The sequence below is a fragment of the Eschrichtius robustus genome, chromosome 15 (genome assembly GCF_028021215.1).
Source record: "Eschrichtius robustus isolate mEscRob2 chromosome 15, mEscRob2.pri, whole genome shotgun sequence".
NCBI lineage: Eukaryota > Metazoa > Chordata > Mammalia > Artiodactyla > Eschrichtiidae > Eschrichtius > Eschrichtius robustus.
Window position 1 is genome coordinate 82976060 of NC_090838.1, and position 26377 is coordinate 83002436.

At 40.0% G+C, this 26377-nt stretch overlaps 1 protein-coding gene across 1 annotated transcript in view; it reads right to left on the reverse strand.

Annotated features, from left to right (window-relative positions):
• Nucleotides 1–1765: 1765 nt before the first annotated feature.
• Nucleotides 1766–26377, reverse strand: part of LOC137777266 (immunoglobulin kappa light chain-like) — a 29166-nt gene continuing 4554 nt past the window's right edge. Inside the window, exons 3-4 of the mRNA XM_068564029.1 lie at nucleotides 6614–6658; nucleotides 1766–2285 (exon numbers count right to left, since the gene is read on the reverse strand). Coding sequence (XP_068420130.1) covers nucleotides 1963–2285; nucleotides 6614–6658 — 368 coding nt within the window. The 3' untranslated portion in view covers nucleotides 1766–1962. The remainder of the gene's footprint in view (nucleotides 2286–6613; nucleotides 6659–26377) is intronic.

The following is a 26377-nucleotide window of genomic DNA, read 5'->3' on the forward strand; positions in this document are numbered from 1 at the left end:
CCTGCAACTAACACAACATTGTAAATTAACTATATTTCAATTAAAAAAAAAAAAAGGGGCTTCCCTGGTGGCGCAGTGGTTGAGAATCTGCCTGTCAATGCAGGGGACACGGGTTCGAGACCTGGTCCGGGAAGATCCCACATGCCACGGAGCAACTAAGCCTGTGCGCCACAACTACTGAGCCCGTGCACCGCAACTACTGTGCACCTAGAGCCCATGCTCCGCAACAAGAGAAGCCACCGCAATGAGAAGCCCGCTTGCCGCAACTAGAGAAAGCCTGTGTGCAGCAATGAAGACCCAATGCAGCCAAAAATAAAATAAATTAAATAAATAAATTTAAAAAAAAAAAAAAAAAGAGGAAGCAAGCCTCTCATACCATGGCCCAGGAGAGGGCTGGGAAGAAAGGTGGCTTATGGGTTTTATGGAAGAGTGTCTTATAGAGGACAGTATGGTAGGGTAGAATGGAGGATGATGATTTTTATAAATGATGGTGTAGTTTTTAGCAACTCAATATTTAGTTCCTTAGAACTGCTGGCAGCAGTCCCCAACCTTTTTGGCACCAGGGACCGGGTGGAAGACAATTTTTTCACAGGGCGGGGGGAGGTGGTGGGAGGGGTTGGTGATGGTTCAGGTGGTAATGCAGGCGATGGGGAGCTGCAGACGAAGCTTCTCTCACTTGCCTGCCACTCACCTCCTGCCATGCAACCCACTGGGGACCCCTACCTTGGAAGATAAACTGGGTCATTAGAAAAACAATGTTTTGTTCCTTTTTATGGCTGAGTAATAGTCCATTGTATATATGTGCCACATGTTCTTTATCCATTCGTCTGTTGATGGACACTTAGGTTGCTTCCATGTCCTGGCTATTGTAAATAGAGGTGCAATGAACATTGTGGTACATGACTCTTTTTGAATTATGGTTTTCTCAGGGTATATGCCCAGTAGTGGGATTACTGGGTCGTATGGTAGTTCTATTTTTAGTTTTTTAAGGAACCTCCATACTGTTCTCTATAGTGGCTGTATCAATTTACATTCCCACCAACAGTGCAAGACGGTTCCCTTTTCTCCACACCCTCTCCAGCATTTATTGTGTGTAGATTTTTTGATGATGGCCATTCTGACCGGTGTGAGATGATATCTCATTGCAGTTTAGTTTTGATTTGCATTTCTCTAATGATTAATGATGTTGAGCATTCTTTCATGTGTCTGTTGGCAATCTGTACATCTTCGTGAGGTGGATGGACCTAGAGACTGTCATACAGAGTGAAGTAAGTCAGAAAGAGAAAAACAAATACCGTATGCTAACACATATATATGGAATCTAAAAAAAAAAAAAAAAAAAAAAAAAGGTCATGAAGAACCTAGGGGCAAGAGGGGAATAAAGATGCAGACCTACTAGAGAATGGACTTGAGGATACGGGGAGGGGGAAGGCTAAGCTGGGACAAAGTGAGAGAGTGGCATGGACATATATACACTCCCAAACGTAAAATAGATAGCTAGTGGGAAGCAGCCGAGTAGTACAGGGAGATCAGCTCGGTGCTTTGTGACCACCTAGAGGGGTGGGATAGGGAGGGTAGGAGGGAGGGAGATGCAAGAGGGAGGAGATATGGGGACATATGTATATGTATAACTGATTCACTTTGTTATAAAGCAGAAACTAATACACCATTGTAAAGCAATTATACTCCAATAAACATGTTAAAAAAAAAAAGAAAAAAAAACCCAACAATGTTTAAAAGGCTTAAATCAGGAAGGAGAGAGAAATCACAGGTGCAAAGATTCACTTTATTTATTCATTTTCCCCCCAACATTTGCATGATTAAAGCCAAAGAGGGGGAGGAGGATGAGGTGGGGAGATGGGCTGGAGCATTGCAATAGGGAATAGGGCCTGAGGCCTGAGGAGGCGAGGGAGGGGGCTGGGACCCAGCACAGGTGATGCACGAGCCTGCGGGCCTCTCGCTCTAACATTCGTTCTTATTGAAGCTCTTGACCAGGGCGGAGGCCAGGGACTGGTGACTGACCTCGCAGGTGTAGAGACTATGGCTTTGGTACTGGGAACTGGGCAGTGTCAGGGTGCTGCTGAGGCTGTATGTGCTGTCCTTGCTGTCCTGCTCAGTGAAACTCTCCTGGATGTTGCTGTCCTGGACAACTCCATCCACTTTCCAGCTGACTTTGATAGTTTTGGGGTAAAAGCCATTCACAAAGCACACGAAAGAGGCAGTTCCATTCTCTAACTGCTGTTTAGATGGGTGGAAGAGGAAGGCAGATGGCTGGGCATCAGACCCTGAGGAAGGAAGCACAGAGAGTGGTGTTTAAGTAACAGGGAAGTTCTCCACTTGGGTGCATTGTTTGTGGGTGAGCCTGGAACTGTAAGGGACAGACATGCAGAGAGCAGCATGCTTACTCTGTGGCATCCAGGGAGCAACTAGGGAAGCCAGGAAGCATATTTCTCATCGCCATGATTTGGTGATTTTCCCTATAGCCCCTACCCCTTAAGAAAGTTCTAAATTGCTTTGTTTGAACTCTTTGCAGCCTTTCGAAGCTCTCTGCATGCTCTTCTGACCTTACCTTTCTCTCCTTCATCTGTGTTCTCTGCCTCCTGCAGGGAACCCAGTGCTTCAGGCCAAGAAACAAAACCACTTCATTGGACCCCTCAGAGTTTAGAAGTGAGAACAGGACTTGCACAGATCATTTCCCCTGCACCTCTCCTAGTTCTGTGCAGTGATATCAGGCTGCCTTTCACTTCCTGGGCTTCCTTTGGGCGTGTTGGGGTCAGACCCACCATGCAGGGTGAGCCCCAAACTCAGTCTGGGCCCGGGTCGGTGGGGGGATCGGCCCCTTCACCCTCTGTGATCAGGCCAGCAACTCACCCACTCCTCGCAAAGGCCTCAGAGGGAGACCTGGGTCCTGGCCTGATGGCTGTCACCATATGGGGCAAGGTTCAGCCAGACCAGGAGGGTCAGCTGTAATTTTGGCCACCTGCCCAGGAGGAACTGGCTAGCTTCACTTCTGACCATGAACAGCTGCCAGATGGCCTGCTGGAAACGCCCTTTGTGGGCCTTCAAGCCCTCAGGTGGGAAAGCGTGAGTTAAATAACAAATCAAGAATCTTCTTTTGCTGTGAGAAGTCACAGATAAGTGAAGAGATTTTTATAAAGCTATAAACCTTTATAAAGCTATAAGCCTCCATGTTAACCAAGCAGTTTAATATAAGATACTGAATTTTTAATGTTTTGATACTTTCTTCTCTTCTAACCATCATCACTATTTTTTTTCAGAGAATTTTATAAAATAGCCTTAGTAGCAAAATAATATGAATTCTAGAAAAAAAGGAGAGGAAATATTCTATGAAGATACTCCTATTTGGATCAATTTTTGATAGCTTTAAACTTTCTATCTTGCATTAAACAATTAGCATATTTGATATGGAAACTCTTGTAAGACCTCTTACTAGCTTTCTAATGGAGTTTAAAATTTATTAAAAGATGTTTAAAAGGCCCTAAAAACAGTTTTAGAACAGTTTAAAATACTTACATAGTTTAAATAGTTTGAAAAGAGTTTTAAAATGGCCCTAAAATAGTCCTGTCAGGTTGTCACAAACCAAAAATAATCTTTTTCAAGTATTGCTTTTGAAATTACCTGGCGTAAACAACAATGACAATAACAAATAACTAAACTATTTTAAAGGGTATATAATTAAAATAGCCAGATTAAAAATGTTCTAATCACAGAATGAGGGGATTGGAAAATACATTCTATTAAGTTTTTATCAATGGTATTTATATATGGTTAGATATTTTGTACACCTGAAATATAATCCTACTGAAGCCACTAAATTTCTGAAAATTAAAAAATGTCACAAATTTATCTTATTTTTTGTCAGCGAATATACCTTAATGATATTTATTTTGAACTCAGTAAAAATTAATTGATCAAAACCTGAACGGCCAGATTGCTGGCCTTCAGTTATATTTTTGCTGGTGTCGATTTTGCCCTGAAAGAATTTATATATATATATATATATATATATGTGTGAAATATATATATATATATATATTTTTTTTTTTTTCATTTGGATTGAGCTTTTATGACTTAAATACATTTGATGAGAAGATATTTAAAAAATTACATATCACTGAGAAAAAATAGCTTTAAGTTCTTTATAGTCTTCTACTGGAAATTTTTATTAAGAGGATATAATAATGTGAATTTCATTTCTGGAATCGCTAATAAAAATCAGGTTTCTCCCTGTTTTCCCCATGTTAACTCATGCCCATCACATTTCTGTTCTCTTCCGTTAGCGACATTATTTGTATCACTGTGTCAGGAAAGAGGGCCACAGCACAGCTGAACGGGCAATCGCGGGGTTGCCGTGGCCTTTGGCGGCATTTAGCGGCCAGGTGCGCCGTCACCAGAGTCCTGGGACCCGGCCGCCAACGTCATTCAATCACGAAAAAAGACCGCCAAGAAGTCTACAGACCACCCTAGCTGTGCCACGGCCTCCTCTGCAGTATAAAAACCCCAGCAAGTAATAACAAAGAACATACTCAAAATATTTCCTATTTTTCTACATGTCTGTGGGCATCTAAAAAACGCAACTATTTTATTTTCCTTCACTTAAACAAATTACTTCAAAACTGAGCTTTTGGGGACAACCGTCTTTCCTCCATTATGATAAGAGATCATTTCCAGTTTAGTCTAATATAGAAATGTAGTTTTTTAAAAACGAGTAATCTGTTAAGGTATAGAATCTCTATAGAATTTCTAAATATTGACAGTTTAGCACTCATTTTAGCCTCTAAAAATGACATCGCTGCTGATTCACAATTAAGCGGCAACTTTAACACAAATAAATATGCTTTTCTAACTTCTTACTGATTTTGTAGTGCATCCTATTGATTTTTATTCTCATAAAATAATATATCGGACAGAAGAGAGAAAACAGACTAAGAAATACATTTCTCTACTTTTCCGTGTTGTACATACGAGCAAAAATCAATACAATATTTGGCAAATTTCAATGAAAATTAATTCGCTTTAGCTCTTTTAGAGCTGCAAGGATTCCTTTTTCATCGACACTAATTTTTTTTCCCTTTGAGTCATTTGGTGTAGATTAATCTTTTTGTCTACAAATCCAGGTTTGGAGCTGAGTTTAACTTTTGAAATTAATAATAAATCTGAAATGTTCTCATTTACCCATCTCCACAAAACTCATACTTAAGCCTCTAAAAGTCAACACTGGCATTTAGACCCAGACACATTTCAGAAGGTAGTAGAGAAAAATTACTTACGTTTAATCTCCAGACGTGTCCCTTGGCCAAAGGTGATCCTCAGCGTTAACTTAATTACTTTCCCCTCAACAAAAACCTGTTTTTGCTGCTAAAGACATTTGACTGTGGGATACAGAGAAAATCTGGCCATTTAGATGCCACGTAAACTAACTAGCTCTTTGCTCTTCCGAGACAACCTGATTTTCAGTCCCTTTCTGATCTAATTTTCAGAAGAATCCTATTCTGTTCGAAAGTGACCTCAACTCATATCCCAAGCATGAAAACCCCCAAATTTCACGACTCTATAAGAATAAGGAGTAGAAAAGTGCACTTACGTTTGATTTCCACCTTGGTCCCCTGGCCGAACGTAAGCCACAGTGAGTGAGCTAACACACTTCCCTGATCAACAACCTCCCTCTGAAGCCAATCACAGGAAAAAGGCTAATTCACAGAAAAATCCAGATTTTTCTTCCCCTTTCTCTCCACAAACCCTACTCTCCTTACAAATTCAACAACTTTTCTGTTTGTTCAGCTTAAAAATTGACTATCTTCTGGTTTTCTGCCTTTTACTTTTGGGTCACCAGGAATGGCTCATTTAACCAAAATGTCACAAATTTGCACAAATGATACAGCAGGATGAAAACCTCACAAATAACTGAGCAAAAATGTACTCACATTTAATCTCCACTGTGGTCCCTGGGCTGAAAGTGAACCACAGTGATTCCCCTTAACTTCCACTTGCACAAAACCCTACCCTGAAAGGGCAGCAAGCCCCCTTCCCCAATTCAGTTATTTTGGTTTGGAAATCTTAAAAATTAGTCATCAGTTAGCCTCCTGTAGAACAATTTCCCCTCCCCTGTACCTAATCTGGGAATGAAATTTGTTTTATCCCTGACACCTAATGAATGAAAACACGCAAAAGGGAACAAAAAGCAAACCAATTAGACAGAAACGGCAAAGAATCAGTTGAAAAAAATACTTACGTTTGATCTCTATTTTGGTTCCTGAGCCGAAAGTATAGACACAAAGTTTCCTCTTAACCTCGCTCCTGTACAAAAACTGTGTCCCTTCCTGACCATTGAGCAAAGCTCTGTTCAAAACATATGCTTTGCTCCCCAATAAATTTCTGAAACTATCACTCAGACAAGGTATTCTCACCCAATGCCTGACTCTTGTTCTTCATAGAAAACGTGCAATCAATTCTCCAGTTTGATTACGGACTGTAGCTTTGCCCTGGAGGATCTCAGAGTCTGGTTTCAAAGAGTCAGCATACGGATCACTTCAGAGACACAGGGACCATAAGACACAGACAACCGAGAAAGGAAAGTTTAGGTTTTACTCACGTTTGATCTCCAGCTTGGTTCCTCCACTGAACGTCCACCACAGTGGTAGCTATCCACTGTCTCACTGTGCAAAAACCCTTCTCACCTAAGGGGAACAGAGCCCTGGGTCAGCTACTGAAGCTTAACTCCCTTCTCAAGCAGGAGTGGAGGGCCTGCGGCTTCCCTGACAGAGAACGTTTGTCATTCTTAGGTGAGCTCTAAAATCCTAGAAGATGATTTATTTATGTCTATGGCCTGATGGTCCCATATTTTAGCAGTCTCCCACATCTGGACTGCTGCTTATTTATTTATTAATTTGTTTGTTTATTTTTTGGAAAGTAGGTTGAATATAAATTACAAAGAAAGATAAGCACATTAAAAAAAAACAACCCCTGTACTTTTAAGCAATTGAAATATAGTTGATTTACAATGTTGTGCTAGATTCAGGTGTACAGCAAAGTGATTCAGCTATATACACACATACATATACTTTTACATAGATATTCTTTTTCACATTCTTTTCCATTATACATTATTACAAGATATTGAATGTAATTCCCTGGGCTATACAGTAGGGCCTTGTTGTTTATCCATTTTATGTACAGTAGTGTGTATCTGTTAATCCCAAACTCCTAATTTATCTCTCCCCTGCCTTTCCCCTTTGGTAGCCATAAGTTTGTTTTCTACATCTGTGACTCTATTTCTGCTTTATAAATAAGCTCATTTTAAAAAGTGCACTTCTTTATACCTTCTCGTGGGGTGGGGGGGCTTTTGCAAATGATAAACCTCATTCAATGTCATTATGAAACTTTTTAGCTTCTTTCGTTAATAATATTAATAAAGAATGTTTTCCTATTTGAACCTCTCCTTTGCCACCATGTTGTTTCAAAAAAGACTAAATGCGTATCAAACAAAGGCCCATGTCTTATTTTGAAATCTATTTTGGAATGAAGCTATAGATGGCCTGTGAAACAAAAGCAAAGATCAAAAGAGTAGAAAAGCAGACTTTACTTGGTTGGTTGTCTGTTGTCACAGAATAGGTAGAGCTAGAGGGGTACCCACCACGCCACAATGAGCTGAACCAGGTGCATGCTGTCTTTGGAGCTGCCAGGGAATCATGGCGTGCCTTGGTGTTTCCATAGTAACCCCATCAAGGGCCCTGAAGACCTCATTTTGCTGTGAGTCCAGCTTTACTTATTGCAGTCCTGTTTCCCTCTTAAACTTCCATTCCCACCTTAGCATACATTGCTCCCAGCATCTTCAAGCCCTTACTGTACTTCTGTGACCTCCAGCTTTTACAAAACTCTCCCTCTTCTTGGAGACACTTTTGCTCACCTCCATGAGCTTGTGAACAACAAATTGTCTTTCAAGACTCAACTCAAGAGAGACCTTCTGTTGCATTATCTCCTAGCAAGTGACTCAACTTTGTAGAGTACAGAGGGAGGTCACTGGGCCTAGAACACCTAGTTGCTCTTATCTGCTGTCAGATTCTTTCTACCCTACTGGATTGTAAGCTGGTTGATGTTTCATTGTCTTATATTTGGAAGGCCCAGTCCAGCATCTTCACTTGGTAAATGCTCAACAAACATTTGCAGAATGAATGAAAAAAAAATACCCCAAAAAACAACCCTACCACAAATAGTTGAAAATCAATAATAGATCAGAGCTGATAAATTATAATGGACCAAGGACTAATACAGACCACTGAAATAGTAAGTTTTACAAAAGAAATTGTAATAGTAATTCTGAAGATTAGGGTAGCCTTCATTGATTTTGTCACTGACAGCTTTGCTAGTTACCTTGAATAGCAGAATCAGCAGTGGATCTCACCAGAAGACGAAGAAAGAGAGAAAGCAAATTGGAGATAGAGAGTGGAAATTAAGTGTAAAAATTACACTGAGGACACAGTCGACATGGATATTAAAGAGGATAGAAAGTGATTTTCTCTGCAGAGATGCAAGCAATACCAATCTAAATAGTTGAAATTTATTGAGCATTTGTGAAGTGCCAGACATTGTACATTGATCACCACATTTAATTATCCCTCCAAATTTAGGAACTAGAGACTACTCTATCCCTTATTTTGTAGACGAGGAAACTTGAGTGCAGAGAGGTTAAGTGACTTGCTCATGGCAGTGAGTGGCAGAGCTGGGATTTCCACTCAGAGCTCATGCACTTAGTTGCACCAGTCTGCAGATTAGACCCTGGGAATGAAGTCACCCAATGGAAGCAATGCACTTGGCAGAAAACACTGGGGTGAGGGGAGAAAAAGGAAACTCCTTAGATTGTCCCCAGGTTGGAAATGAGTAGAAAAATAGTCTCTAAAAAAATAGAAAATAACTGACATCTTCACCATAAACTAATTATGATAGAGCTTTGCATTGGAGCACAAAGCAGCCAATAAGAGGATGAAGTAGGATGATTAACCAGCCTATTTGAGAGGTCTGCCTCCCACCAGTACCACAGAGTAAATCACCCAGCATTTTAGAGACACAATGACACAATTTTGCTCTTCACAAAGTTTGAAGGATGGGGGCTTCCCTACCTGGCTCCAGAATATTTGTGTCTGATAATCCATCCTGAAGTTTGTGGTTCAAAGGTTTTCTTCAGCTCGTCATTCACAGTAGAGTCCCCGGCAGGTGATTCTTTGACTTCAGTTTGATCCCTCCCTCCTTAGGATCATAGTGTCTGTCATTTGTGCTTGACTTAAGCTGATATTCCAAGAGGGTAGGAGGAAATTCTGGAGTCCGCATTCAGTGGCGCTCAGAATCTGATCAATTGCCGGTCTTCGGGCTAGAGTGCCACAAATGGACATCTGCCCTGTGTCTCCAAGGGGGCAAGGATGGCTTCATTAGCCTGGAAGGAGGGAGACAGAGGAGGTCACTTGGAAACTCGCTGCTGCTTTGCTGCTTTGGAGCTGTGTCTCTTTCCATTCATCTCTGAAGAGAGACACGCTGAGAGAAGCAAAGTCCTTTGCCCAACCACGTGCAAACGCGCGTGCCGTAAACGTGACCCAAGATTTTGGTCCCACTCTGGAAAATGTAGACACTCATCTTGTTTCCACGAGGACATTAAGGCTGCAGGTGTTTCTTGACGTTCTAGAGTGAAAGAGACAACAGCAGCAACGTACCAGGGCTTATGGACCCTTGGAGATTTACATATTGAGGCTTGTGGTTTCCAGCGGGTTTCCACTAGTGATGAGCCCTTTGAGCTCGGCCCTGGAGTTCCCTGGCTCCCTATCTGTCTGCTTGGCACCCAGCCCTGCGTCTCCTCTCACCCTACTCAGAGAAACCCATCGCGGACCAGCTCCGCAGACAGCTGTGGAGTACGTGAATTCAGGTTTGGTTCTTCACACTTCTTGCCTTTGTTGTCAAAATCCTCAGGTCCTTTATGGACACTCTACTCTGCTTTGTGCTGGCTCAGGGACCCTCACTGAGTGCCCCCTCCCACCCCTCTGACCATGGTCCCCCCCGCAGTCTTGCTCATCTTGACTAACGACCTGGGCTCTGCATCTTTCCTGCCCACTCTGCGACGTTGCCTCATTCCCTCAATATGTATATCCAGATCCCATTTCAAAAGGATTTCAATCTCTCTCTGCTTTCGAGTTCCACCAGCTCTTCTGTTCAGCTCCACGGGTCAGTTAAGGTGGTTACCACTCAACCTAATATTTTGCTGCTGTTGACTCTGCCCTGTTCTTCTTGTCCTTGTAGGTTTGTTTATTATTATTATTATTATTTTGGCTGCACCGTGATGCTTGTGGGATTTTAGTTCCCTGACCAGGGATTGAACCCAGACCCTTGGCAATGAGAGTGCAGAGTCCTAACCACTGGACCGCCAGGGAATTCCCTGTGGGTTTATTTCTTTAAAATAATTTCTGAAATTTTTTTTTTTTTGCATTTTAGGGTTTTTTAATTTTGTTTTTTTTTAAAGTATTTATTTATTTATTTACTTTTTGGCTGTGTTGGGTCTTTGTTGCTGCGCACGGGCTTTCTTTAGTCGTGGTGAGCGGGGGCTGCTCTTTTTTGCGGTGCGCTGGCTTCTCATTACGGTGGCTTCTCTTGTTTCAGAGCACGGCCTTTAGGCACACAGGCTTCAGTAGTTATGGCTCACAGGCTCTAGAGCGCAGGCTCAGTAGTTGTGGCGCGCGGGCTTAGCTGCTCTGCGAGATGTGGGATCTTCCCGGACCAGGGCTCAAACCCGTGTCCCCTGCATTGGCAGGTGGATTCTTAACCACTGCGCCACCAGAGAAGCCCCTTAATTTTGTTTTTAAACAAAGGGGTATTGTGATTGAATGTGTGAGTTTAATTCATCATCTTAAACTGTATCTTTCTTAAATTGGCTCCTTTGGGTTCTAAGTGGGGTTAAACTAGGCTGGTTCCTGGCTCTTCTCCCGATACTAATCAGCATCACATTTAAGGGCTATTAGTCTGGTGCTGGGGAAAGAAGCACAGATCACTCCCTTCCCCTTAACGCACCCTCCACCCCAAAGTGCCCTGATCATCCTGGCTGAGACTAGAGTTCCGAACCTAAGAGGGAAGGATGGGAAGAGGGCAGGGTGGCAAGAAAACAAACAACAAAGAAACAAAAAGAAAAATCAAGAAACCCAACCATGGAAGCAAGGAATAATGTGGACTTTTACATTGAATATGATGGACCTGTCCACCACTCTCAAACTCCCTTTGCAATGACAGAAAAAATATAAACATGAGAATAAATATATTCCATGATTGGAGCATCACAAAGGATCCTGTTAGGAGGAAAAAAAAATTGGGGGAAAACTGCACAGATTTAAATTACATGATTGAAATGATGGAGCAACTAGAATCTAGAATCTTCCATTCCATCACAAAAATAGGCAGGGGCCCTTGAAGCAGCCAATACTAGTTTTTCCCACAAAGCCCTCAAAAAAGCACATGCACCTCGGAGTTAAAAGACATTGGGGCTGGAAGTGGGATGGGGGCTGGTGGAAGGTAGAGTAACACCCGGGATGCCTGGCACTTGCCCTTCAGGCCATGTGACTAGTGATGGAAATAAAAAGGGGTCAAGTGACAGGCATTCAACAGCAATGGGATAAACGTCTTCCAAAGCACCAGAAGAAGAAAAACAATTAATAAACCAAAGTAGCAAAATTCAGGACAAGGAAATAAAAAATCAAGAGAAAAATATGATAAACAGAAATATAAAATAAGATGGGCGGGCCAAGTCCAAATAGAACAAACTATAATAAAAGTTAAGTTATCCAAAGCTTGAAGGTAAGGCAAAGTAATGACTACTGAGAAAAATTCTCTCCTTGACCAAACTCTACTCAGGCTCCTCTGAACTCTATTCTCAAGCAGGCCCTGAATTTTGGGCTTCTGTGTTTATCACTGCATTGTCCAGTTTTAGCAAGAATCCTGCTAAGTCAATTTAACCAGAATTCCCCATCCTGCATCCCCCTTGATATCTAATTGAGTTCCTTATATCCCGTCATCTCCCAGGTAATGTCTGAGGACCCTGGCCTGCCTTCAGCAAGGCTCCCATCAGGTTGGTTCAGCCAGAATCAGAACTACTCCTGATGTTTCCTCTTAGAAATTTTCTATCCACTGACCCCTACCCTGCTCCTTGGCTATAAATTCCCACTAGTCCTTGTATTTGAAGCCCAATCTCTCTCCCCTTCTGTATAACCCCATTGCTGCATGGTGGTCCCTACACTTATGATGGTAATGGTCCGGAATAGGGTCTGCCTTACCATTTTTTTTTTTTTTTTGGCTGTGCTGCGTGGCTTGTGGGAGCCTTGACCAGGGGTCGAACCTGGGCACTTGGCAGTGAAAGCGAGGAGTCCCAGCCACGGAACTGCCAGGGAATTCCCAAGCCTTACCATTCTTTAATAACTGTCATACATGATTTTTCTTCAACACTATGTGTCCTTTCAAGGTCCTTTGATTTGCTAGAGAAATAAAGTTTGTTTGACTTGTATTTATTACTGATTACAGACTAGATTCCAAAAAGTTAGATATTAGCCTAGAAAAAACTGATATCATGAAAATGACAAATGATTTTTTTCTGGTAAGACCACTCCACAAGGCTTATGGTTTTATTGCTCTGTAGGACATTAACCAGTTTTGAATCTTGTTTAGCAATCTTATTCTAGCCTTGATAGGGGTGTGTGTGTGTGTGTGTGTGTGTATCTATGACCTCCTTTCACCAGCTTTATCATCTGGTTCCGTCATCAATAAATTAAATGAATCTTTGACACATGCTCACAATATATATGCATGAGAACTTTAATTTTTTTGGAAAAATTTGTACCTTGACAATATAAATGAGAAAAACTTTACAACTGAAAGACCAAGAACAGTGAATGAAACACACAAATCTGGCCATATGTTGTTGAAAAGAGATGTATTTAAAACTAATACATGAAATGATTGGAACAACTAATGCAATGGATGAGGATTGTCAGGCAACTGCTAACTGAAGGAAGGACAATATGTAATATTGGAGAAATAGAATTAGAGGAAAGAGCACTTCCAGGGACAAAATCAAATATAATAAATGATATAAGACTGAAGAGCTCAGACTGTGGGAAATACATTTATATCAGATTGATCTGTTTTTGTGAATATCATTTGGAAAGCACAATAACAAGGCAGTGGGTATTGAGACTGCCAATTTTCCTAAGGACAGGAAATGGGTGGGCTTGGGGCCCAAGGAGGGGTGTGTCCCTTGGGGCTCAGGGACCATTAGGGGCTGAGAGAGAGGCTGGTGGTGGCAGTGGTGGTGAGGAAGGTGGGGAGGGTCAAAACACACTTGAAGTCATGGCAGTGCCTCCAAGTCTCTAACTTATATTCACGCTCATCCTCAAATGTTCTTATGTCAGGAACAGCCTGCTCAGGTCGAGTGATTAGATAGAATGAAATGCTTTCAGTCTCTGGGTCCTTTTCCTCAAGATTCAACAAGTGGGGAGGTTTGTTTAGCCTAGCTTGGGTCAAGGGCTACCCCTTGGCTAAGGAAAGGGTCGGTCCCATGACATCCTCAGCTGACTCCACCTAATCAGAAGGAAGTAATTCCTCAAAAGGGGAGGTTAGTTTGCTCTTAGGAAGTGCAAGGATGCAGTTAGGAAATGGAATGTCCATTGCTCTCTGTTCTTCTGTGAATTTTGAATCCTAAGCTGGTGAATTAGGATATTTTGACTATAGATAAAAGATGCAATTCACCAAGAAGACTTAATAGTGATGGACTTTTATACTGAGTCAAAATTCATCAAAATACGTTAAAATTTTTTATTAGAGAAACAATAAGAACTTGAGAAAATGACAATTACACCAGAAGACTTTCTATATAGACAAAGAAGTTGGGACCAACACAATGAAAACTGGAATCTCTCTCCCTTCTTCATTCCTTCCCAGGCCCATCATCCTATCCTGTGTCGAATAACAGAACTGACAATAGTGTGAAATAATTTTGCTGGCATTAACGTGTTAAAGATTATTTGCCTCTTTCCCAAGTGTGTTTATATAATAAGGGACATTTCCAAAAGTAGCTGAGAATATTTCTGTCTAAGTTCCCTGGTTGAGAAGCACAAGCTTCAAATAGATTCTTTCTAATCCACATACTGACCCCCATTAGAAAAAGAAAAAGAGATATATGTCTCAATTCATTTTAATATATATGTGTATATATATAATACACACACACACACATATATATCAGTAGATACTTGGGTATATAACATTGAAAACATAATCTTTTCAAATGCCTATGGAATATTGATAACATTTAGCTGTGTACTGGGCCGAAAAGAGAATGAAACATTTATACATTGTCCCAAAGTAGAAATCATTTTGGTCACATTATCTTTACCACAATGCAATAAACCTAGAACTTAGCCATAAAGTAGCCAACTAACAAACTACTGACTTGGAAATTAAAAAATTACCACTCCAAAAATCTTAAAAAGGAAATATATCAAATTACAGAGCAACGAATTATTGAAGCGTCAACAACAGTGAGAATACTGCATATTAAAATGCAGTATTTTATTGATTAAATATTAAGTATTTATCAAATACTCTTAGTATTTAATACTGCATATTAAAATTCATGGGATGGAATCACAGTGGGTCTCAAATGAAAATGTGTTTTCTTTACTGATTAAAGAGCCAAGAGGACTTCCTTGGTGGCACAGTGGTTAAGAATCTGCCTGCCAATGCAGGGCTCACTTGTTTGATCCCTGGTCCGGGAAGCATGCCGGAGCAAATAACATGCCGCGGAGCAGCTAAACCCGTGCACCACAACTTCTGAGCCTGTGCTCCAGAGCCCACGAGCCACAACTACTGAGCCCACACACCACAACTACTGAAGCCTGCGTGCCTAGAGCCTGTGCTCCACAACAAGAGAAGCCACTGCAATGAGAAGCACGCGCACCGCAACGAAGAGTAGCCCCAGCTTGCCACAACTAGAGAAAGCCCGTGCACAGCAACGAAAACCCAACACAGCCAAAAATAAAATAAATAAATTTATTAAAGAAAAAGAGCCAAGAGATCAAGCATAATAAACTAAGCATTAAACTCAAGAAGCTAGCCACAGAACAAGATATACCAAAAGAAGGTAGAAGGACATAATTAGTAAAAATAAAAAACAGCAGCACATAAAAAACAAAGCTATTTTGGTGAATAAAACCAAGAGATATTTATTTGAAAATGATCAATAAAATAGACAAATTTCTAGACAGTGTGACCAAGGAAAAAGAGAAAAACACATATAGACATTGAGAATGAGGAAGAGATTATAGCATACCAAAAAGCTTTTAAGAATTAAAGCACATGCTGCCTGGATTTCCCCCACTCTTCCAGCCTTCTGCGGCCATCCTCACTATTATTTTTTTCCATTTCTTTTTTTGGTAGTGATTTGGGGGTAATATCACTACTGAGATATAATTTACATGCCATACAATCCACCCATTTAAAGTACACAGCTCAGTGTTTTTTAGTATATTCACCATATCACACTACAAATGCAACCATCATCATAATTTGGGAATATTTTCATCACCTCGAAAAAGAAACTCCGTTCTCCTTCTCTATCACCTCTTAGTATTCTCATCTTTCCCAGCTGCTGGCAACTGCTAATCTACTTCCTGTTTCTCTATATTTTCTCATTCTGAACGTTCCATAAAAGTAGAATCATAACATGTGGTCTTTTGTGTTTGGCTTCTTTCACTTAGCCTAATGTTTTCAAGGTTCATCTCTGCTGTAGCGTGTATCAGTGCTTCCTTCTTTTTTATTACTGAATAATATCCCACTGCATGGATATACCACATTTTGTTTATTCATTAATCAGTTAATTCACCCTTTTTTGTTATTCAAATAAAACTGCCCGGGCCTCCCTGTGACATGTTGGTGAAGGCTGCACCTTTTCAAGGATTCTCAGAAGCTTCTCAAACGTGTGATCCCTTCCTGTTTTAGATTCTTATTGCAATGGGATTATTGATCTCCCTGACTGCTGTCATGATTCCTGTACCATTGCCTTCTCTCTGCCCCTCCTCACCTCATGCTTGACTCGTCCTCTTACTTCATTTTCCAGAAACCCACTTGTCCAGGGTTTCTAGGTTAGGCAGGGTTGGTTTGATAGAATGTTTATTCTTCTCATTTTCTACCCATATTCAGATTAAAGCCCCATAGGCCATTGCTTTTTTAAAATTTTATTTTTGTTTTTAAATTTTTAATATTTTCTTCCAGTTTTATTGAGATATAACTGGTGTACAACACTGTGTAAGTTTAAGGCATACAGCATCATGATTTGACTTACCTACATCATGGAATGATGATCACAATAAGTTTAGTGACCATCCATCATCTCATACAGAGACAAAATTAAAGAAATAGAAAACACATCATTTTCCTTGCGAAGAGAATTTAGGGTTTACTCTCTTAACAGCTTTCATAGGTAACACACAGCAGTGTTAATTATCTTTATCAGGTTGTACGTTACATCCCTAGTACTTATTTATCTTATAACTGGAAGTTTGTACCTTTTGACCACCTTCATCCAATTGCCCCTCCCCCCAGATAGGCTTTTGCTTTTTGAACATCTAAATGAAGGGCACAATTCCTTATCTCCCAAAATAAATGGAATAATTTGCGCAAGAAGAGATAGACACTAATTTTAGAAGAAATTGAGGAGTTTGTCAAAGACCTACCTCCTCCAAAAGAACCAAATACAAGACAGTTTTCAAGCAGTTTCTTTATAAGCATTTTTTTTTTGAAACTGATAATTCCTATGTCAAGGAGATACACAGATATGGAATACTTTTCAATTTATTCTCTGAGTTGGCATGACTGTGATACTGCAAGTGGATTGGAGTAGTCCTCAAAAGAAACCTAGGACCCTTACAGATTAGAAAGGCTCATCTCTATTGCTTGAACCCCAAATTTCATGGCCCTTTAAAGTGAAGTGAGGAGAAAGGGTAAATATTTAGTCAATATTGTAATTGGCGTGGCTGGGAATTTGGATAAGTACTAGACAAGGGGTAGCTGCCGAAATTAATAACAGAAACCAGGAGGAGCCCACCCAAATGTAAGGCACATACACCGGGACACATCAACCTAGGGAAAAACCAGGATCGCAAAAATAACCACGCACAACGTATCATTGACACTTGTCTCTGCCCAGGATATCATATCTTCCACTTCCATGAAAAAGAATAGTCTTCACATCCCTCATTATTTCTTGCATCACCCAGGCATCTCATGAGGGATCGCACTCACCGCTGCGCTCTCCGTGATTAACAAGCGTCTGGCATACACTTGGTGTCCAATACATGTTTACCCAAATGAATGAGTGAAATGAACAAGGATCGTTCAGCAGTCACATGGTACTTGCTGTTTTCTCCTCTCTTGCTCTGGCGCGCCCTCTGGTGATCACTTTCGGTAATTTCTGAAGCCCTGAAAACTGCTTCTGAAGGTGGTGCCTTAACTGGGCCTGTCTGGGCTGCAGCTGAGTCTGGGACCATGTTAGACTGAATAGTATATAGACTTAGTGTGATCTTGGAGGGTCTTTGTAGATTTGCGGACTGTTTGAACTGGAAGAGACAAACCATGTCTAGCTCCATTCATTACCAACAGGAGAAAATTGGGTCCCTAAGAGAGGAAGTGATTCACTCCAGGCCACAGAGGTGGGGAAGGACCGGGCTGCAGGAAGAACCTGGTGCCTTGCCTCCCAATTAAAGTACTTCCATTACATTTCCTGAGGCACTTGGCAAAACCTTCGTAAACCAGGAAAATTGTTTGCACAGTTGCCATCTGTTTCCCTTAAGTCAGAGGAGACATTTTAATGCATTTTCTGAAATCCAGTGACAGAATGAAAAATGAGTCTGTGCAGCATGAAAATAACGTTTCTTTCTTCAGCGTGACAGCTGCTCCGGAACTCAGTCAGGATACAAACATCATATTTAATATAGAAAAGAGTCTTAACTATTGACTTTTATAACTGAGGAAACAAAGGCCCCCTTAATGATACTGAGGTTGTAGGAGCACAGTCAGGGTCTAAACCTTTGCCAAGAACCAGTTTGTGATTTCCACTAAATGCTGCCAGTTGGAATAATCTTCAGCCTGATAAGTGTATTAACTAAGAGCAATGATATCTACTCTAACAGATACAATCCAAAGCTTGACTGACTTAATGCACTGGAAATTTGTTTTTCACTTGTGTGAAGTTCTAATTGGCAGTGGAGGGTAGGGTTTCTGTCCCATGCTGTCTCTGAGGGACACAGGCTGACAAAGGCCATCTTCAGCTTAAAGCTCCTGTAATGAGTTTCAAGACTACTGATTATGAAAGGAAAACTGACCTCACAGTCACAGCCACTGAATCGGGCTGGAGTTCCAGACTAGAATGGAGGCTTTGTGGGTGACGAGCTTTACACATAATGAAGTTCTCCATTGCTGCCTAAGAGATTTTGGCTATTTAAGGAGAGGGTAAAACCCGAGTGACCCAAACTCTCCAGGTAGGTAGGCAATCACTTTGGTAAAGTGGTATTTTTCATACTTCCCACATCCTGCCTTGCATCATGGAATTTTATAACCATATTTGAACAGCTTGAAATACTTCTGTATTTGCCATCGTGCCTCGATACTGAGTACTCAGTGATTGCTCTTCAAACTGAATTTGATAAGTATGTGTATTTGGGAATATGTCACATTGAAACTACTTGGATATATAATTTAATTAGAAAAATTAGAATTTTTATGGATAAATCAACAAGTATCTCCTCCCTCCCTCCCTCCCTCCCTCCCTTCCTTCCTTTTTTTCTCCACACTAGTACTGCTGGGGTCCACTGTTGTGCAGACAGCAGTAACATAACGTCATGAGGACATGAGGTATGACAAAAGATGTAGAGATCCTTGAAGAACATGGAGAACCACATATCTTATCAAATATTCTCTAGATGGGTGCAGAGTCTCTCCTGCCCAGTGCCATGCAGGCTTCATCCCAAGGGCTGCCACTTCCTATTTATACCTCACAGAGCAGTAGGGCAGTGACTGAGGTGGGGAGAGAGAGTGTAGCACTTAGATTTACATGGAATAATTAAACAGAAAGGAGATGACAAATACAGAAAATTCTTTCTTCTGGACAGGTCTTTACTATTACAGCCTTAGAAAAATTACTGCTGATTATTTTGTCTTTTTGTGAGATTGACTCCTTCTCATAGTCTTGGCAAAGTGATCTACAGATTCAGTACAATTCCTACCAAAATTTCAATGGCATTTTCCACAGAAATATAAAAAACAATCCTAAAATTTGTATGGAAACACAAAGACCCCCAAACAGCCAAAGCAATCTTGAGAAAGAAAAGTAAAACTGGAGGCATCATACTTCCTGACTTCAAACTATACTACAAAGCTTTAGTAGTCAGAACAATATGGTATTGGCATAAAAAGACAACAAAACAAAACAAAACAAAAACAAACTATATGGAGATAGAATGAGATTGTTTTATAGAGTCCCTACATTTTAACTGGTTCACATCCTCAACTTGAAACCTGGGAAATTTAAACGACTGGACACCGTGTTATTTTTAAGGCATTCAACAACAACGTTTAATTATTAAAACACTTTATGTTCTTAACAAACAATATTTAATTGTTAAGGAACTGATGATTCAGTTCCTAGAGCAGGAATCCTGTCGTGGGTGGATGGGCAAGGGTGCCACCCTCTTTACTTTGCCCTCCAGTGACCTGGCAGCTGAACTAGTAAGTCACGTTTTGCAGGGAATAGGGTTTTGCTTTCTTGTCAAGAACAAAGTAGGTGCTTAGTAAATATAAGGTGTCTTCAGCTTTTACTATATGAGTAGTTATGCATATAAATTTATTAAAAACCCTGGATATTCAGTTGTCTTCACTATTGAACTGTGGATGTATATTTGGACCATTGAATATTCCACCTAAAGCTGATATTGGTTCCTTGTTTTATTGTTGCTGCTATTTTTTGTTTTTGAAAGTTTAAAAAATATACAAGGTGACTTCCGCTTCCCAAAAGAAAGAAGTACTTTTCCTTATTCCTCCCACTAAGTACAGCTAAAAACCCCAGGCATCATGTTAAAAAAAATAATACTCTGAGAGGTGATGTTATGGGGTGGATTGTGTTCCTCCCAAGAGATACGTTGAAGTCCTAACACCCAGTACCTTAGAATGTGACTTAATTTAGAAATAAGGTTGTTGCAGATATAATTAATTAAATTAAGATAAGGTTATACTGGAAAAGGGTGGGTCCCTAATCCAATATAACTGGTGTTCTTATAAAAAGAAGAAAATACACAGAAACCCAGATGGGAGAATGCCATGTGATGACAGGCAGAAATGGAAGAGATGCAGCTGCAAACCATGGAATGCTAAAGATTGACAGCTACTGCCAGGAGCTAGGAAGAGGTAAGGGAAGATTGTCCCTGACAGGTTTCAGAGGGAGCATGGCCCTGCCCACACCTTATTTGGAGCTTCCAGCCTCCAGAATTGTGAGAGAATAAGTATCTGTTATAAAAGTCACCCAGTTTGTGGCTTAAAAAGCCACCCAGTTTTTGGTACTTTGTTATGGTGACCCTAGGGAATTAACACAGGTAGAGAGAATAAGGCAGACCATGTAGGGGTCTTGGGACCTGAAAAATTATAGAAAACTACCTAGGTTTTCTTTTTGCCTCATATATCACAGATCAGGTGTTGGAGAAACTAGCAACTTGGGAACACAAATGGGTTTAGACAAAAAAGAGCCCTAACAAATGCTGGCTCTTTCTTGCCAAAGGACTAGGAAAAGGGCAGCCTAGAAAGGGAGAATGCTTTTAGACAATAACCACAGAGACAGCCAAATGTCACAGAAAAAACAGTGGCCCCACCTCCACCCACACCAGTAAAGTCCAAGTGGTTCTGCCTGGAACACTGGAAAAGTCATCTTGTGATAAGTAGGGTGAAGGTCACAAACTAGGGTGAGGGAGCAGGAAGGAAAGGAACCTGTTCCGTCCCTGAGCCCCCTGCCCCAGGTTCTGTGAGAAAAGAACACCCCCTCATGTTATCAAGATTCCCTGGTTAGATTCCAACTGTGTGCAGCCAAGTGAAATTCTAACAGATACAGCTTTCTAATATTTTCTCTTAGAGTTTTACATCGAGGACTATAAATGAGTTTGGGTTCTTTCTTCATGTTCAGTCTTTAATTTTGGTTTCAAGATTATCCTAGCCTCATGACATGATTTATAGTTCTAAATACTGGTAGTTTACTCTCTTTTACTATTCCCTGGACAATTTTCATAAAACACAGGGATTTTTTTTTTTTTGAGGTTTTGGTAAAACTTAACCGTACAGTTATCTGGACCTGGACATTGACCGAAGTGAAATTTCTGTATCAACATATTTAGAGAGAATCAAGGAATTTGAATAGAAACTGGTTATTAGATATGTTAGGGAATTACTCTTAATTCTGTATTATAGTGGCATGGTGGCTGCTTGGGAAAAACAGTGTACTGAAGTTCTTAATGGATTCGCTTCAAAATACTCCAGTGTATGTGTGTTTTATATATCTTTGTATAAGGTTGACCATTTCTATAAACATTAAAAATGAAAATAATTAAAAAGAAACAGTGTCACGTTGCTGACTGTGACTCGCCTCACACTGAAGTCAGGGTGCAGTTATGAAGTTCTGTCAGTTAATGGCAGTGCTGTATAAGCCAACAAGACTGCAGATGGCTACCTAGTCTTCCCTGGATCCCTGAGGTTGCTAGGTAACAAAAGCAGTATTACGAGCCACGTCAGATTTTATTGTTTTTAGTCAAAAAGTCATGGTAAGATTTGCAGAGAAAAAAAAAACAGGAACAGAGCAATCTTAAATTATTTTAAAAACCATATGAGATTTATGAATGTTTTATGGAGAATTTAGGTAGAAAAGTAAAATAAAACAAAACCCCTATACACCGGTAAACTTATTACCCCTATATAAACATTTTGGTCTCTCTGTGTGTGTCTCTCTCTTCTTTTTTCTCCACCTCTATCTCTCTTATCTCCCTATCTGTAGTTTAACATATATATGTATATTTTAATTTAACATATATGTATTATATACATATTTGCATACTTTTGACTATGATTTTGAGCTTTGCTTTTAAAAATTGTATAATAATGAGCACCACTTTTAGTTCAGTCTATAGAAAGAGGTGCATATTTTAAGGGATTTTCTGACTGTAATATAGGCTATATTTCATAGATCATGAAATATTTGGTCAACTAATACCATTGTATTTCAACTTAAGTTAACTTAGGTTATATAAGATAGCTCTAAGGAGTGGCTGTGGAATATGATGTATAGAAATAATATAGACCCTGTCACTAGGCCAACCTGGGTTAGAATACTTTCTTGTGTAATTGTGGACAAATTATTCTTTTTGAACCCCAATTTTGTTATCAGAAAAATGACCCTGTAATATAAGAATCCTTATGAAGTAATGGAGTCTAAAATTAGACAAACAATGTAAAAGAGCTAGTTTCCATTCTTAGGATTTTCTCTTTGATTTTATCATTAACCCATTGGTTTTTTTAGTAGCATGTTGTTCAGTCTCCATATGATTGTTTTTTTCCCATTTTTCTTTCTGTAGTTAATTTCTAGTTTCATACTGTTGTGGTCAGAAAAGATGCTTGAATTAATTCCTATCCTCTTAAATTTGTTGAGGCTTGTTTTGTGACCTAGTATGTGTTACCTAATATGACCTAGAGAACGTTCTATGTGCACTTGGAAATAATGTGTATTCTGGGTTTTTTTTTGGATGGAATGTCCTGAAGATATCAATTAAGTCCAACTGGTCTGTTGTGTCATTATGGGTCTCTGTTGCCTCATTGCTTTTCTGTCTGAAAGATCTGTCCATTGATATCAGTGGGGTATTAAGAGTCTCCTACTATTATAGTATTCCTGTCAATTTTTCCCTTTATACCTGTTAGTATCTGTTCTATATATTTATGTGCTCCTATATTGGGTGCATATATGTTAACAAGTGTAGTATCCTCTTCTTGTATTTATCCCTTTATCATTATATAATGCCCTTTGTCTTTCTTTATGGCCTTTGTTTAAGGTCTACTTTGTCTGAACTGAGTATTGCTACCTCTGCTTTCTTGTCATTTCCATTTTCATGAAATATCTTTTTCCATCCACTCACCTTCAATCTGTGTGGGTCTTTTACCCTGAAATGAGTCTTGCAGGCAGCATATTGTAGGTTCTTGTTTGTTTTTTTTTTAATCCAATCTGCCATTCTATGTCTTTTGATTGGAGCATTTATTTAGTCCATTGACATTTAAAATAATTATTGATAGATATGTACTTATTGCCATTTTAAACCTTGTTTTCTGGTTGATTTTGTAGTTCTTCTTTGTTTATTTCTTCTTCTTTTTGCTTATCCTTTTGTGATTCGATGGTTTTCTTTGGTATTATGCATGAATTCCTTTCTCTTCTGTTTTTGTGAATCTATTGTATGATTCTGATTTGTGGTTACCCTGGTTTTCAAGTATGTTGACCCATAACTATAGTTACCTGCTTTAGACTGATAGTCATATAAGTTCAAACACATTCTAAAAGGTCTACATTTTTTTACTCCCCTCCCTCCATTTTGTGATTTTGATGTCCTATTTTACATCTTCATGTGTATCCTTTTACTGTTAACTGTAGTTATAATCACTTTTATAAAAATTTTTTGATTGTTTTTTAATCTATGTACTGGCTTATTTAAATGATCTTTACTCCTTTTATATATTTGCCTTTCCTATTGTTATTTTCCCTTCCTTATAGAATCTTGCTTCTTTTCTGTTTAGAGAAGACCTTTCAATATTTCTTTTAGGGTAGGTTTAGTATTACTGTATTCTTTTAGTTTTTGCTTGTCTGTGAAATTCTTTATCTCTCCTTCCATTCTAAATGATAATCTGGCTAGGTAGGGTATCCTAGTTTGCAGGTTTTTCCCTTTCAGTATATCATGCCACTCCCTTCTGGCCTGCAAAGTTTCTGCAGAAAAATCAGCTGATACCTTTTTCGGGGTTCCCTTGTAACTGACTCTTTAATTTTCTCTTGTAGCTTTTAGAATCCTCTCTTTATCTTTTAACTTTTGCCATTTTAATTATGATATGTCTTCATGTGGGTCTGTTTGGGTTCATCTTGTTTGGAACCCTGTGTGCTTCCTGTACCTGGATATCTATTTCCTTCTTTAGGTTTGGGAAGTTTTCTGCCGTGATTTCTCTGAATATGTTTTCAGGAACAACTATTATGCGTAGGTTGGCATGCTATATATTATCCTGTAGATCTTGTATGTTGCTTTCTTTTTTTTTTTTTTTTTTCATTTGTCTTTCTGTCTGCTGTTCTGCTTGGGTGATTTCCATTATTCTATCTTCCAGATCACTTATTGATTCATCTGCATTATTTAGTCTGCCATTCATTGCTTCTGGATTGGTTTTTATCTCAGCAATTGTGTTGGTTGGTTCCTCTTTATAGTTTCTACTTCTTTGTTACAATGATCTGTATTTCCATTGATAATCTCTCTTAATTATTTTAGCATTTTTATTACATCCTTTTTGAACTTGGGGTCTGGTAGACTGGAAAGGTCTGTTTCATTATTTGTTCTTTCAAGGGATTTCTCTTGTTCTTTTACTTGGGAGTAGTTCCTCTGCTTTTTCATTTTACTTAACTTTTTCTGTCTCTATGAATTCAGGAGAGACAGTTATCTACTCTGGTCTTGAAGGGGTGTTTTTATGTGAGACCATCCTTGTGTAGACTATGTGAGTCCAATATTTTTGGTGTGAGGGTTGTTTTCGGTATGGATGCCAACCATACCAAAGACAGAGTGTGCTGGTCATTATTCCCTTTATCAGGGGTTTGATTGGTGTTGTGATGTCCAGAGCCTGCACTGGATGTCAGGTGGGGCCTCCTCTTTTCTCCATGGCTGTTAGAGCCCTGTTGCAGGTGGAGTCAGCCATTATTTCTATAATTAAGTGCTCCACCCCTTTCTTGCTCTTACTTTTGGTACTCCAGTAATGTGTGTATTGATTCGAGGGGCATCTCATAAGTCCTGTTAGCTTTCTTCACTCTTTTTCATTTTGTTCCTCTAACTGGCTGATTTCAAATGATGTGTCTTTAAGTTTGTTGTTCTCTCTTCTGCATGATCAGGTCTGCTGTTGGTACTCTCTACGAAAATTTTCACTTCAGTCTTGTATTATTTACCTCCAGCATTTCTGTTTTTTAAAATGGTTTTTATTTCTTTATTAAATTTCCTACCTTATTCATGTTTGTTTGTCTGATTTCATTTAGTTGTCTGTGTTGTCTTATAGCTCAATAAGATACTTTAACACCATTATATTGAATTCTTTGTCAGAGAGTCCATGAATCTTGTTTCTTTAGGTCAGTTACTGGAGCTTTATGAGTTTCCTTTGGTGGTGTCATGTTTGCCTGACACTTTGTGGTCCCTGTGGCCTTGTGTTGGTGTCTGAGTATTTGAAGGCACAGTCATGTCACTTCTGCCATTTTTTACAGACTGTTTTTTTGGTAGGTAAAGATCTTCTCTTGCTGTGTCCTTGGTCTGATGGGATTGTCTCTGGGGTCTTAGTTGAGTGAAGCTGGAGCCAAGTCATGTGGCTGCTGTTGGGTTCATGACTGAGTTATGATTGGCAGATCTGGTACTGGGGTCATGGGTGGGTGTGATTTATGACAGGTCCCTGGGTAAATGAGAGTGTCTTTGGGACCATGGTCAAGCAGGGCTTGAGCTGGGTCATGGGCTGCTTCTTGGTCAGCAGTTGGGTCTTCAGATGGTAAACCTGTTACCAGGGGCATGCATGGGTTTATCTCCTGCTGGGTACCTGGGCAGGATCCTACCAGGTCACTGGGTGGGTTGATGAGTGGGCAGGACTGCCTCCAGAACCATGGTCAAGAAGGGCTGGAGCTGGGTCACAGGGCTACTTCAGGGTCTGCAGTTGGGATTAAGGTTGATGAGTCCTTTACAATGGACATGGGTGTGGCTCCTCCCTGATCCCTTGGCATAAAGAGCTCTTGGTAGGGCTGCAGCCAAGTAGAGCTTAAGCCAAATCCAGCAGCTGCAGCTGGGACCATGTTTGATGAGTCTGCCACCAGACATGTGCCTGCCTCCTCCAAGGGGTCTTCATTGGTCTTGGACTCCGCCAAGATTTCACAACTTCCTACCTGGATCCCAAAGCTCCCACAAAGGTACTTTTGTCTATGATGGCTGCCAAGTCATTGTTTCTGTGGACGGATGTGGGAGATTGAGACCCATGGATGCTGTTTCTG